The sequence below is a fragment of the Halichoerus grypus genome, chromosome 7 (genome assembly GCF_964656455.1).
Source record: "Halichoerus grypus chromosome 7, mHalGry1.hap1.1, whole genome shotgun sequence".
In the NCBI taxonomy this organism is placed as follows: Eukaryota; Metazoa; Chordata; class Mammalia; order Carnivora; family Phocidae; genus Halichoerus; species Halichoerus grypus.
Window position 1 is genome coordinate 36,689,455 of NC_135718.1, and position 14,713 is coordinate 36,704,167.

The 14,713-nt window shown below is 39.7% G+C and overlaps 1 protein-coding gene across 4 annotated transcripts in view; it reads left to right on the plus strand.

Annotated features, from left to right (window-relative positions):
• The first annotated feature begins 1,183 nt into the window (after positions 1-1,183).
• LOC118530937 (uncharacterized) overlaps positions 1,184-14,713 on the plus strand; it is a 31,536-nt gene continuing 18,006 nt past the window's right edge. For 3 of the 4 annotated variants that reach the window (XR_013449691.1, XR_013449692.1, XR_013449693.1), the window contains exons 1-5: positions 1,184-1,331; positions 2,132-2,414; positions 3,277-3,335; positions 8,112-8,288; positions 8,521-8,647. Coding sequence is in view for 1 of the 4 variants with exons in the window: in XM_078077405.1 (XP_077933531.1) it covers positions 2,336-2,414; positions 3,277-3,335; positions 8,112-8,288; positions 8,521-8,647; positions 10,279-11,954 (2,118 nt within the window). In the remaining 3 variants the exon portion in view is untranslated. Of the gene's footprint in view, positions 1,332-2,131; positions 2,415-3,276; positions 3,336-8,111; positions 8,289-8,520; positions 8,648-10,278; positions 14,680-14,713 lie in introns of those variants that run through there. The other variant, XM_078077405.1, reaches the window with a different exon arrangement.

The window sequence follows — 14,713 nt, forward strand, 5'->3', positions numbered from 1 at the left end:
CCATACAGAGCAAGCCAGTAAAGATTGACACTGAGCTTCGGCAGTGAAGAAAGATAAGCTATTTATTGGTATGGTGCATCCCAAGAGAATGGGGAGCTAATGCTCAAAGTCTCAAACTTACAGGTGACACCTTCTAAGGGCAAAATTTGGGGGAGGGGTTTCCTGAGAAGGTGGTTGCTATTGATTGGAGGCCTAGGAAGTAATGTTAACAGAAATAGTTACTTCTGGCGCCACTTCATCTGGTCCCACAGAGGTCTGTTCTATCTCAAGATAGAGATGGAATCTGAAAAATATCTTTATATATGTTAGAGATTTCATTAGGTACATCTGGTGATTATGTGTTTAGGAGAGTGCTAATCAGCTGCTTGTATCTGCTTGTGTGTGCTAAGCTAGTGGGGTTGCTTTCCTTCATGTTCCTTTGAATGATACAAGCATTCCTATCTCTTGGTCCTGGATCTGTGTGTTCCCTGGCTGGTTCAGCTGCGCCTGGGAGCAATATGACCCCTAGTGTTCATTATTTCATCCGAACTAACAAGATGGATGCCCCCTTCAAAATCAAGGTGTCAACAGGGTTGTTTCCTATTAGAGGTTCTAAGAGGGAATCTGTTCCATGCTTCTCTCCTAACTCCTGATGGTTTTTGGCAGTCTTTGACACCCATTGGCTTGTAGCCATATCCCTCCAATCTGTCTCCACATTCACAAGGCATTCTCCCATGCCTCTGTTTCCTCTCTTTGCTCATAAGGACACCAGTCATCAGAGCCCACCCTAATCCAGTATGACTTCATTTTAACTTAACTAATGACATCTGCAAAGACCCTATTCAAAAATAGTCACAATCTGAGGCTCTTAATGGACATGAATTTGGAGGCAAGGAGATACTATTCTACTATTCTACTCAGGCCAAAATGAACCATTTTATATTGTAACCATATAGTTCACGGTTCCCTAGTGGTCCCTGACATGTTCTTTACAGCTTACTCTCTCATAATTCCTTCAACAACCTCGCATCATACTGCATCATTTTGCAATGCCCTGCGGGCCAGAAAGAAGCAGGCCCAGCAAACCCCTGGGAGAAGCCCTGAAAGCACCTCTGCCCTCCGGGGGAAAACTCTTCAGACGAGGCGTGGTGCCAGGGCTTATGGGAAACGTAGTCCTACGTTTCCTCGTCTCACACGGCGCAGGTTCAGGGAAAGGGTCTTCCATGTTCTCCGAGGCTTGTTGTGCGCATGTGTAACTTCGGTCTCCAGGTGTTTTCCGCGGGTTTCCCCGCCCCGCGGAGGAAATCCTGGAGCGTTCCGGGAGGCTGGCGCTGCGCGAGTGGGGGCGGCGGGTGAGCCCAGGCCGGATGGGCGAGCGCCCGCGGGGGCGGCCGTGGGGAGGGGGCTAGGCGAAGGCGGGTGGGGGTGGCCTCGGGGAGGGACGGCCGGGCGGGGCGCTTCTGTCCCGTGGGGGCCGCGGGCGTCCAAGTGGGGCCGCGGCGTCGGCGGGGCTGCGGGAAGGGGGCGTGAGCTTTGGATCCAGGTGGAGCCGGGTGTAAGTTGGTTACTGCTGGCAAGATGACGAGGATGGGTGAGAGTAGGTTTCTTCATGTGTAAAACAAGGTTATTATGTGCTACGTGGGGTTCTGAGGATTAAAATTTTTTACACATGTTTTTAAAATAGCATTTTCAGTTTTAACGTTCGGAGCAGAGCTTAGTTAATATTAGCTGTTAAGGTTTTTGGAAGATATTTTACCTTTTCGTTGGCTAAATTTTATTTAATCCTAATAACGGCCTTTAATGTAACTGTTTTCTGTCTTGGCAGACAAGAAAACTGAGGCTCAGAGGGCTCAAGTGAAATACTCAAGGTCTCACAGTTTGGTAGACAACCCTGTTGAAAACCATCCTATTTCTCACAGCACCTTCTTTAGGGCCCAAGGAAACAACCCCAAAGTGTGTGAGCACTGAATCTCACCTTGTGGTCATGTATTTTGGGATTTCTTGGCATGTCAGAACCCTTGGATCAGACTGCATAACTTACTGCACTGTCCAACTTTCAGCATCCTCGGTGGCCTTAGAGTTTAGGCAGATAAGTTCTGTGAGATTTTGATCCCTGAATCAAACTTCTAAATAAATGATTTTGTCTTTTAAGCCTAGGTTCCCCCTCCCTTGGAAGAAAGCAGCTTTTATGAAGTAAGAAGGAGGAAGCCCCAGGAACAGGAATCTCACCTTGAAGGTCATTCCTCGGACCTCAGACTTCTCAGCCACAGCTTTTGAGCAGAGGCAGGATACTCCTAGAAGGGAGCAGGTCCTGGGTTTGCATAGTCTGCAGTAGCAGTTCTTTATTCTGCTCAGAATGAGCATTGCCCTGCTATCACCGCATCCAGAGGGCCTCACCATGATGAAAGGTCTGGACCAAGCTTCAGGAAAGATAGGTGAGCGGACACTGGGTGGTGGGTGAGGGGCAGGTTGTGTGGAAAATATTAATTCATTAGAGGGTTCATGTCTGCATGGTCTGCAGGGAGAGATCCCTAGGCACAACTGAAGAAATTCTATCTCCAGCCTTTAATAAACATGCCCTGCCTTCAGCCTCCACCCACTTTTTCTAGATTTTGAGCTGCTCTTCTATGTCCCTCTAGGGGTATGCTGCCACTCCATCTACCCTGATTTTATGGAGGCATAGAATAGGGTCATCTGTGTCTGCTTAATTTCAGAGCTGAGAAACCTTGACTCTGGGTGTATAAGTAGCCTGCCCAGAGTCACCGAGTTTGTTAGAGGCAGTGCCAGGACCAGAAAACTGTCCACGAGGTAAGTCATCCACCAGGTTCTATCACAGCTTAGTTAGAAACAGTTTTTAAAGTAGGCCCGTCCATAAAGCAACCTCATCTTTTTCTGCAGAGTGATTTCTCTAACTCTTAAGGGTAAGCAACTCAGTAGGAATGTAAGTAAACAAATATCTTGAGTATTTTTCCTACAACATTGATAGTGAAAAATAAAGATTTGTCTTTTGATATCTTTGTTAAATTAGTACTGGATTGGTTCTAAAAGAAAAATGAAAATTTTAAATCATTAGGAAATAAACCCAGTGAAAAATTGCTCAACCAGGCTCTACAGTTCTGTCAGAGTCACACATGTGAATTCTCCCTGCATATGGTTCTTGCTGACTCTCGGGGGCCAAAGAACTTTTTCCTACAGGGTAACATTTAACCGTCTGGTGGGCATGGGGTTTTAGGAGCTGAATCTCAAAAGTCTATAGCAGCCAAATCTCACATGACCTACTGTTTTCTTCTCCCATAGCTGTACATTCAACCTTCTCTGTACTTTCCCAAAAGGAACAGAAAAAGAACAAATCCCAGGTGAGCTGTTTTTCATTTCTCACATTGTTTTCCATTGCATAAAACAATGAAGATAAAAATGATAAAAGCTGTCAAGGAATACATAGAGTTAACAGATCGAAAACAAGGAAAGGGGGCGCCTGGGTGGCTCAGTCGTTAAGCGTCTGCCTTCGGCTCAGGTCATGATCTCAAGGTCCTGGGATCGAGCCTCACATCGGGCTCCCTGCTCGGCGGGAAGCCTGCTTCTCCCTCTCCCACTCCCCCTGCTTGTGTTCCCTCTCTCGCTGTGTCTCTCTCTGTCAAGGAAATAAATAAAATCTTTAAAAAAAAAAAAAAAAAAAAAAAAAAAAAAAAAAAAGAAAACAAGGAAAGGTCAGTATGTTAATTATGTGGAGACAATGATAATTGTTTTTCCGTTAGTATATATATTACACGTTATATTGTGTAGCAGTAATTTTTATAATAATAATTATTGCAAATTTATCTTTGATACTCTGTCCAAAAGGAAAATGCTTTGCCTTGACCATAAAAATAAAAGTAATTCTTCACGGAACACAAAGATTTCCTGGCCTGAAATCTGAAAAAATTCTGTCTTCCTGAAAGTAAGGTAGTTGACAATCTCAATTAACAAGTCTGAGACGAATGCTGCCCATCATCTTCACCTCTGATTGTTCTTTAGTGGGTGCAGAGAGCAGAAGGCCAAAGCATAACTTAGTTGATTCAAGTTGATGATTTTTTTTTAAGATGTATTTATTTATTTGAGAAGGGAGGGGCAGAGGAGAGAATCTCAAGCAGACTCCCACTGAGCATGAAGCCCCACGTGGAGCTCTATCTCACGACCCTGAGGTCGTGAGCCAAAACGAAGAGTCGGACACTTAATTGACTGAGCCACCCAGGTACCCCTCAGGTTGATGATTTCTTTTGTCTGCTTTACAGTATTGTCCTTTTCCTGTTGCCTTTTAGCAAAGCTTATCCTCATGTGATTATCTTTGGTCTGTTGTAATTCTTACCTTATTATTTCTTGACTGATTTCATATTCTGTGGATTTTTAACTATTTCAAAGGATGCACAACCACTCAATTTGAAATTCAAACGCTGAATGTTGTGCTTGTTTAAGTGAGAGCTATTGCTGGTCAGATATATTCTTACTGAGCAAAGCAAATTGTTGATTTTCTGTATGGTTTTTGCAAAGAGTTGGTATATTCGTTTCCTGTGGATACTATAACAAGTTACCCCAAATTTAGTAGCTTAAAACAACAGAAATTTATTCTTTCAGTTCTGGAGACTAGAAGTCTGAAATCAAGGTGTTGTCAGGGATGTGCTCCTGCTTAAGCTTCTAGAGGAGATTCCATCCCCCATCTCTTTCATCTTCTGGTGGCTTTTGGGAGAGAGGCAGGAGATAGAATGGAGAAAAAAACAAAGATGAAGAAAAATAAATATTTTGTAAGGCCTTGTATCAGTGTTCCCCAGAGAAACAGAACCAATAGGATGTGTGTGTGTGTGTGTGTGTGTGTACAGATAGCATATAATATAGACCCACGTAAATACACGTATGTATACATTCGTTTTATGGAATTGGTGCCTGGGATTGTGGGGCCTGGCAAATCTAACCAGCACACTGGAAACTCAGGACATAATGCTGCAGTCTTGAGGCAGAATTCCTTCTTTTGGTGGAAACATTAGTTTTTGCTCATAAAGGCCTTTAACTGTTTGGATGAGGCCCACCCACATTATTGAGGGTAATCTACTTAAAGTCAACCCATTGTAGATATTAACCACATCTATAAAATACCTTCACAGCAACACTTAGATAAGTGTTTTATGAAATAACTGGATACTGTAGCCTATGAAGTTGACACATAAAACTAACCATTACAAGTCCTATAAGAAGATAACAGTGATCTATTGTGTTGTATGTATGTGTTGTATGTATACATATATATGTGTTAATATATATGGGGTGTATGTATGAGTAAATCTCATATACATAAATATGTACATATTTTATGATCATGTGACTAGTAAACAGTACTTGACTGGATTGTTTTTATGCATGACATGAGATTTCCTTTTATATTGGGTATTTAACTCATTAACATTTATTGTGCTCACTGATGATGTTTAGTTTTAGTTCCTCCATCTTTATTTGTATTTTTATTTATCCCATCTTCTTTCCTTCTTTAATTTTTCTCTGTCGATTATATTTCTCCCTTCCAGTGGTTTGAAAATTCAGTATTTTTTTCCATTGGTTCTCCTGGAAACAGTTAACATAGGTTTATATTTGTATTTTTTCCATCAACATCAAGAATTTTTATTTTCTAGACCTGACCTGATCTTTTGCATGTTTTACTGTCCCTTCCTTCCACATCTCATGTTTTATAGAAGTGATCAGAATCGTTAAAATTTTAGTTTTTTAAATTATTTTTTTAAAGATTTTTATTTACTTGAGAGGGAGTGAGAACGAGAGAGATCACAGAGGGAGAGGGAGAAGCAGACTTGCTGCTGAGCAGGGAGCCCAATGTAGGGCTCCATCCCAGGATCCTGGGAACGTGACCTGAGCTGAAGGCGGACACTTAACCAGCTGAGCCATCCAGGCGCCCCAGAATTGTTTTTTAATATAAATTTTTTAAAATCCTTTATTAACAGGTACAGTATTTAGACATGACTAAGTTATCTGGTTATTTTCTGTAATTTCCAAGGTAGTTGGATTAAAATGTCTATCGATAAGAGGAGGTCAGTGAGCTAGCACCTTGATCTTGGACTTCCAGCCTCCGGAACTGTGGGAAAATAAATTTCTTTCGTTTAAGCCATCCGGTGTGTGGTAGTTAGTTATGGGAGCCTTAGCAAACTAATAACATATGGTAATTATATTTTTAATTCTTTGAGGACACACCATACTGTTTTCCATAGTGGCTGTACCATTTTACGTTCCCACCAACATGCACAAGAGTTCCAGTTTTTCCACAGCTTCACCAACACTTATTTTGTTTGCTAACGGGTGTGAGGTGAAGTGACGTTCTTTTGAGTACTGTTAATCTCCAGTGTCTTTAAAAACAGTCGTTTCCTATTTTTGGAATCATAATAATTATATAGTTTTGTTTTCTTCTTACTCACTTTTTCACTTCATCTGGTGCATGTGTTTTGTGTTACCTGTTCTTAAATTTCTAGTGAACCTTCATTGTCCATCTATATTTATATGTGAAGATTTGGTTTGATTCATGTAGGTAGCTATTGTGAGTTTATTCAGAAATACAGAATGCTGTTCCTTTATCTGTTTTCTCTCCTCAGGGAAAGAACTGACTTCAAGGATTTATAAAGGGAATTGTTGGAAAGATAGAACCTGGTGAATTTCCTTTCAGGTTATCAGCAGGGAGTATATAGGCAACTTTAAGGGACTATTGATTTTTGAAGTGGACATTTCCCATACTGTGGATTTAGACCATCATGATCTATCTCATCAAAGACCTGCCTTAAAACAAAACCAGTATCCATTTTCTTTCTGGCTGACTTTGCCATTGCTAGAGCCCCTGAAGCATTTACCTAAAACATTTTTTTTAATCTGATTTATCCTTAAACTATCAGCTGTGTTTATACAGAGTGACAAATGCCAGAGTGGTCTGACACTCCTTCAGTTTATTCCTCAGCCAATCAATCAGCGCACTGTCCACTTTGAGCTTAGATGATGGCCGTATATACTATATACTGAATGTATGCAGACACATACGTGCCACCCATAGGCAGTTCTCACTTTGCTCTGTCGTGTGGGGCTATAAAAATGGGCACATACACTGAAACCATGCAAAGCAAACTTAATCATGGGGGAAAGTGGTAGTTCTGTGATCTTTAAATATCTTTAAAAATATTTGTCAAAACATTAAAAATGTGTATAAAAATGAAAAAATACTATAATATTTAGTACTAAGTACCTCTTCATTAAGATCCTTTGGGTGTAGATCTAGAGTGTCTCAAATGGAGGCAGTATTAACATTCCTACAGTCAGGTATTTCTTCTAAAACCCCATTTATATTTGATTTGAATTTCACTTCTAATGTAATCAGTTCTCATTTCTTTGCTGCTCTTTCATCTTTGTTGGCCAGTTCCCTTTTGCAAACCGTTCAACTATTTTTGCAAAATGCCGTATTGCCAGGAGACAAGGAGGGAACATGTGTTTTGTTGTTTGTGTGTGGACTGAGTAACAGATGTGCAGTGATCAGTCACTGGTGGACTTTGAAAAAAAAATGACATGATTGATAATCATTCATGGTGTTTGTTATTTATGTAGTGATTTGTGGATTGAAGAGCAAGCAGCAGAGTTTGTACTTTATGTGATTACTCAGAGTTACCGTAGTAACTGAAATCTGACAGTGTTGTTGGGGGACTGTTGTTACTTAACTAAATAAATTGTGGTAACTGAAATTTGTGCATGTCAGGACCATGTCTGTAGAGACAGACATTCAGACATATCTGTATATTGCCACAGATTTGTGCCAATTTGATGCTTAAAAGTTTTCCTCTCTTAAAAGGGTGAGTCATCAAATACTTGGGAGAACTCTTGTCTAAATGAACAATGCCAAAATAACCAGATTAGGGCATTTTATATCTTTAAAGCTCCAAATTCAGTTCTCTCTTGATCTTATGCTATTATTTAATCCAGTTTGCATCCATACTAGATTGTAAGCTTCCTGAAAGTAGAAACAGTGTTTTATGTATTTTAATATCCACAGAAACTAGGACACTTTCATGTATATAACGTATCTTATGTTTGTGTGTATTTGTGTGTGTTGTGTTTTTTTTAAGATTTTATTTATTTGTCAGAGAAAGAGAGAGTGCACAAACAGGGGGAGCGACAGGCAGAGGGAGAAGCAGGCTCCCCACCGAGCAAGGAGCCCTCTGTGGGACTCGATCCTAGGACCCTGGGATCATGACCTGAGCCGAAGGCAGATGCTTAACCGACTGAGCCACCCAGGCATCCCTGTATGTGGTTTTTATTATTATTATTATTATTATCATCATTTATTATTATTATTATTTTATATTTCTCTTTCTCCCTCCACATATAAAACCAAACAGGGACTATGGCAAGTCTCCCATATAAACTTTTTCTAATAAACTCAATAGTAAACATGGTGAAGGATTGCTTCCTAAATATATTTACTCTGTCATATAGTTTTGAGCACTTCTGATTGATCAGATATGTGTGTTACAGGGATCAATTTCATTTGAGGATGTGACTGTGAACTTTACCCAGGAGGAGTGGGGTCAACTGGACCCTGATCAGAGGACCTTGTACAGGGATGTGATGTTGGAGAACTATAGCATCTTCATCTCACTGGGTAAGCAAAACTTTCCTGAGTAACATCAGCATGTCCTTTTGTTGTTATCAAAGCATGTGGATCTTTTTTTTTTTTTTTTAATTTATTTGACAGAGAAAGAGACAGCGAGAGAGGGAACACAGCAGAGGGAGTGGGAGAGGGCAAAGCCGGCTTCCCGCCAAGCAGGGAGCTCCATGTGGGGCTCGATCCCAGGACCCTGGGATCATGACCTGAGCTGAAGGCAGACACTTAACGACTGAGCCACCCAGGTGCCCCAAAGCATGTGGATCTTTTGTAGAGTTTAATGATACTTAGGTTTGGACACCAGGAATATTGTTTTCTCCTTCCCAACTGAAAGATTCCAGTGGGTTCCTTCACTGTGCAGCTCCTGAAGCTGGACCTTGGTTTTTCTTCTGAGTTCCTAAAGCCAAGCAGCTTTTCCTATGTCCTTTATCATTTTTCATTATCAGGACATTGCATTACCAAACCAGAGGAGATCTTGAAGTTAGAGCAAGAAGGCAGCATGGGTGTTAGAGAAAGAATTTGCAAGCCAGTATTACCCTGATGAGTCATCCAGGGGAAATTAGATCCCAGGTGGTTGTTGCAAGTATGTGCATCTTTGGAGTGTTTTTAAGAAGCTCTGTTTGGAAGCGACTAAGGATGCTTAGCCTGCATACCTAAATTCACCAAAGATACACTCTCACACATATATGTTCTCTTTTCGATTGGCTTTTTAAGAGTTTACTCCCTTTTATTTGTACCTTGAAATTCATTCCCATGTCATATTAATATTTTATGTTGGCTAGTCTCCTTCCTCTAGCATTCTCAGCTTCATATTCCCTTCATTTTCAAGGACTTCTTTTGTTTTTAGGAATTAATAAATTAGTTTAACCAGTATTAATTGAGCACTTGCTCCATGCCAGTCATGTTTTAAGTGAAAGAGATAGAGCAGTGATGAAATAAATCCCTTGATCTCATGGAATTTGTATTAGCAGGAGAGAGATGCAGGAAGCTGATTGCCATGAGATTGAGAGTAGAAGCAAGGAGACCAGTTAGGAAAAACGACACCCCATAGACTAGGTTTGAGGTAATAGAGTGTGCATAGTGATGGAATTCGGGCTATCTCTCGAAGGTAGGATTAACAAAATCAGCACCTAGATTCTAATTCATTCTCTCTGAACTCTTTCATTCCTCGGGTAGTTTTTTGGAACAACAACCTTGTCTACCTGTTTTCCATGTCACATTTACTATATAATTTTTTTATTGAGTACATCTTACTGTGAATTCCACTCATTGTGATTCATCCACTCTTACTGAATCCTTTATTTTCTATTCTTTGTTTATTTTACCCCTTCTGTCCATTTTGAAATATATATTCGTGAAGGACCAAATAAATATGTGTGTTCATTGCCAATTTTACTTTCCTTTCTTCCACCACCATAGCTTTGTTTGATTGGTTGGTTTGTTGTCACCTCTTTCCCCCAGCTCCTCAGAAAAGTAGAGGGAATGGAAAATGCTGATTTGGTATTACTTTTATCTCAAAAGACAGTCTCTGAAACCAAAGAGCTGGGTGTATGAGGGGTATTTGTGTATTAGCCCAATTTTATTAGAAGTAGTTTCAGATTCATAAGGTATGTTTTTCTTATTTCTAGAAGAATTGAAAGTTGATGGCATAATAGAGAGCAAAGAAAACCAAGACAGACATTTATGGCAAGATGCATTTATCAATAACAAAAAAGTGATTACGGAGAAAGAGAATGTATTAAGGAAAACATTTAATCTGTACATAGACTCTGTTCCTTCCAGAAAAATGTCCAGTAAATATAATCTAGATGGAGTCAGTTTAGAAAATACGTCAGAGTTAACCACTAATAATAAAAACTACTCAGGAAAGGAATCCGATGATGCCAATGGGTACAAGAAATTGCTTCCTGATATTAATCATGAGAAAACTCATACTAGAGAGAAGTTTAATGAATTTAATAAAAATGAGAGCATCTTCTATCATAATGAGGATTTTATTCAGCAACAAAAGATTCACACTGTGGAGCAACTGCCTGAATATAATGAATGCATTAAAACCTTCCACAATAATGCTCTCTTCATTACACATAACAGAACTCACACAGGAGAGAGATCATGTGATTATAATAAATGTGAGAAAACTTTCAGGGGTGAGTCCAACCACATGCTACGTCAGATAATTTACTCAAGGAAGAATCACTATAAATTTAATGAATGTGGGGAAAGCTGTGATAAGTCAGTCCTTTGGAAGAAACATCCTAGAATTCACATGGGTGAAGAGTGTGAGAAATACCACGAGTGTGATGTATGTGGGAAAACCTTCCTCCGGAAGTCAAACCTCACAATACATCACAGAATACACACAGGAGAAAAACCCTATAAATGTAATGAATGTGGGAAATCCTTTTACCAGAAGTCAACCCTCACTGTACATCAAAGAACTCATACAGGAGAGAGACCCTATGAATGTGCTAAATGTGGGAAAAAATTCTACCAGAACTCAGCCCTCCATCAGCATCAAAGAACACACACAGGGGAGAAGCCTTACAAATGTAGTGAATGTGGAAAATCTTTCTCCCAAAAGTCAGACCTGACTGTGCATCAGAGCTCTCACACAGGCGAAAAACCTTATAAATGTAACAAATGTGACAAGTCCTTTAGTATAAAGTCAAAACTCACTGTACACCAGAGAATACACTCAGGGGAGAAGCCCTATGAATGTAGCAACTGTGGGAAAATGTATCATATGAAGTCAACCCTCATTAAACATCAAAGACTTCACACAGGGCAGAAGATATATGAATGCAGTGAATGTAGGAAGACCTTCTGTGGGAAGTCAGTTCTCCTTAAACATCAGAGAATTCATACAGGGGAGAAACCTTATGAATGTGTAGAATGTAGGAAAACCTTTTCTGAGAAGTCAACCCTCAGTAAACATCAGAGAATTCATACCGGGGAGAAACCCTTTGAATGTAACAAATGCGGGAAGTCATTCTGCCAAAAGTCACAACTCGTTGAACATCAGAGAATTCATACAGGGGAGAAGCCCTTTGAATGTAAAGAATGTAGGAGAACATTTTGCCAGAGGGCATCCCTCAATGTACATCAGAGAACACACACAGGAGAGAGGCCCTATGAATGTAATGAATGTGGAAAATGTTTTTATGATAGTTCGACCCTCACTAAACATAAGAGGATTCATTCAGGGGAGAAACCCTATAAATGTAATGAATGTGGGAAGACCTTCAGCCACAAAGCAACTCTCACCACACATCAGAAAATACACAGAAGAGAAACACTGTAAAGATGGATGGTGAAACCGTCTTGCTGTAACTCAGAACTGTTGGCCTGACAGAAAGTATATCCAAGGAAGTAACCCTATGGTTGTAATGAATGTGGGAAGTCCAACCAGAAGTCAGCCTTCAATTTACATCATAGAACTCACACAGGGGACATCCCTGGCAGTGTTTTTACCAAACTGGGCACAGAACAAGTCTTTATTTCTCTGCAGCTCTTGCATTCAGGTGGGATGATGTGCATGAGAGCTGGCCAATGGGCTGTGAGTATAATGATGTAATTCACTTCTGGTCTGACACATAATGGCCTCCATGGCAATTCTTTGTATTCTCTGTTCTCTATGGAGTAGGATGTAGAATGCCTTCTGTTGAGAGGTCAGCACTCACTGTGTGTTGATGAACTCACGCAAGAGTAGAAATCGCTGTCAACATCTTTTTTTTTTAAAGATTTTATTTATTTATTTGACAGAGAGAGCAGGAGAGGGACAAGCAGGGGGAGTGGGAGAGGGAGAAGCAGGCTCCCCGCTGAGCAGGGAGCCCAACGTGGGGCTCGATCCCAGGACCCTGGGATCATGACCTGAGCCGAAGGCAGACGCTTAACGACTGAGCCACCCAGGCGCCCCTCTGTCAACATCTTGATGTTTAGAAACCTAACCCACAAATGAAACTTACTGTAACTGGAGAAATCAGAGTTAAGAAATCTTGAGATTGCAACAAATTTAAAAAAGCCTTTACAAAAAGGCATTATCTCATTGAACCTCAGGTAAACTAATAGACTAAAACCGTATAAGCACATGGTTTCTGAAAGCTTTCAACAAAACATATTTTATTGTATTTCAGAGAATTATTACTGAGGGAAACTAAATTTAGAAAATACAGAAATTTTTTTCTTTAGAAAAAATTTTTAAGTTGTAGCATAGGAAATACAGAGGCCAAGTATGTATTTTTCACATTTAGCACAACTCTGATTTTAAGAAAGCTGCTGTGAACAGTGAGCTCATTGTACTTACCACCATAAAATGTGTTCATTAAGAAAACAGCCCCATCTCTGAATATCCTGAAGTGTTTACTTGGGGAACCTAAGTAGGTTTGAATGTGCCAAACCCAACTTAGATGTAACCCGGGAACTGTGTGTGTAGTAACGTTCTTTACCTTTACTTCTAGTATTGGCAACCATGGTATGGTGCAAGTGTTGGCAAACCTTTTCTGTAAAAGGCCGTATGGTGAATACTTTAACCTTACAGGCTACATGTGCTTTTTGTCACTTTTCTTTTTTCTTTTTTTTTTTTACAACCTGTTAAAAATGTAAAAAAAAAATCATTCTTAGCTCATGGGCCATTGAAAAACAGACTTGGCCAGATTTAGCTTGTGGACCATAGTCTGTGGACCCCTGATACAGTGGTTAAAAGCATGGACTCTGGAACTGTACTTGCTAGGCTCAGGTCCCAGTTCTGTTGCACATTAGCTGTGTGGCCTGGGACAAATCCCTTAACATTTGTTCCTCAGTTTCCTTTTTTGCAAAATGATGATACTGACATTACACTAGCACATGGAGTTCTAGTAAGGACTAGGTAAGTTCATGAATGTAAAGTACTAAACCACTGTATAGAATGCTACAAGTGTTAGCTATTATATGACTGGCAACAGATTTGTTGGAGCTTTTACAGGCTTTTGATTACCTACTCAGCAGCTGTTCCTCACTCCATGCCAGTAGAGGATTCAGGAAATGAATGATGATTGATCTAACCTAATTTTTTCCAGCTTATTGAGGCATAATTGACAAATACAATTGTAAAATATTTAAAGTGTATAATGTGGTAATTTATATATTGTAAAAGGATTCCCCCATCAAATTAATTAAGGCAACTGTCACCTCGTATATTTACCAGCCCCAGCCCCCCTTTTTGGTGAGAACATTTATTTGGTGAGAACATTATTTTTTGGTGAGAACATTTCCACTCTCGGCAAATTTCAGTTATATAATACAGTGTTACTAACTCCAGTTACCATGTTACACATTAGATCCTCATGGTCTAACCTAATTTTGAAAAATGTATCCCGATTAATGATTCATTTGAAATAAGCATCTCACCCAGCTCTGGCCAGTGAAACACTCTGAAGAATATTCAGTGAAATACGGGAAAACAGGATTTCCCAGTGGTTAACAAACATTTGATTTAAAAAAAAAAAAAAAGCCCTTTGATTTTGCTGGATATTTTTATGTTTGGATGTGATACCTGATAGTAGTTTTGGATCCTAAGGTAGTATCTGAGTTTGGCAGAACACAAACCTGGGAAGAGGTTTAGTCAACAGTGTCTTTTGAGCAGGTGAATCAACCAACCCTGGAGCTTCTTTATATGAGATATATTTTTTTCTAATTATACTAGTTGAGTTGGGATTTTCTGTTTCTTAGAGCTGAAAGTGGTTTAACCAACTTACAGATATACCTTTTTGAAGAGGTATTAATTCAGATATACTAACATTTATAAGCCTCCGGAGAGGACATTTTCTCATGAGAAACTGATTCAGGGGTGGCTGTTTTTCAGCCCTGTAAATCTCCATATAGTGAGCCTAACCATTAGAAATAGAGCTATTTGTTACTTTAGCATATGAAACAAGTGTCTAATTCATTGAGCTTTTGTTGCATCTATACAAGAAAAGCACTTAGAAAATCATTACCTCATGTATGCCTTACATGTAAAATATGTGAAATAAACATTAAGTTAAATTTAATTGTCCATTGATCTGTCTCTGTTATTGCTTGATT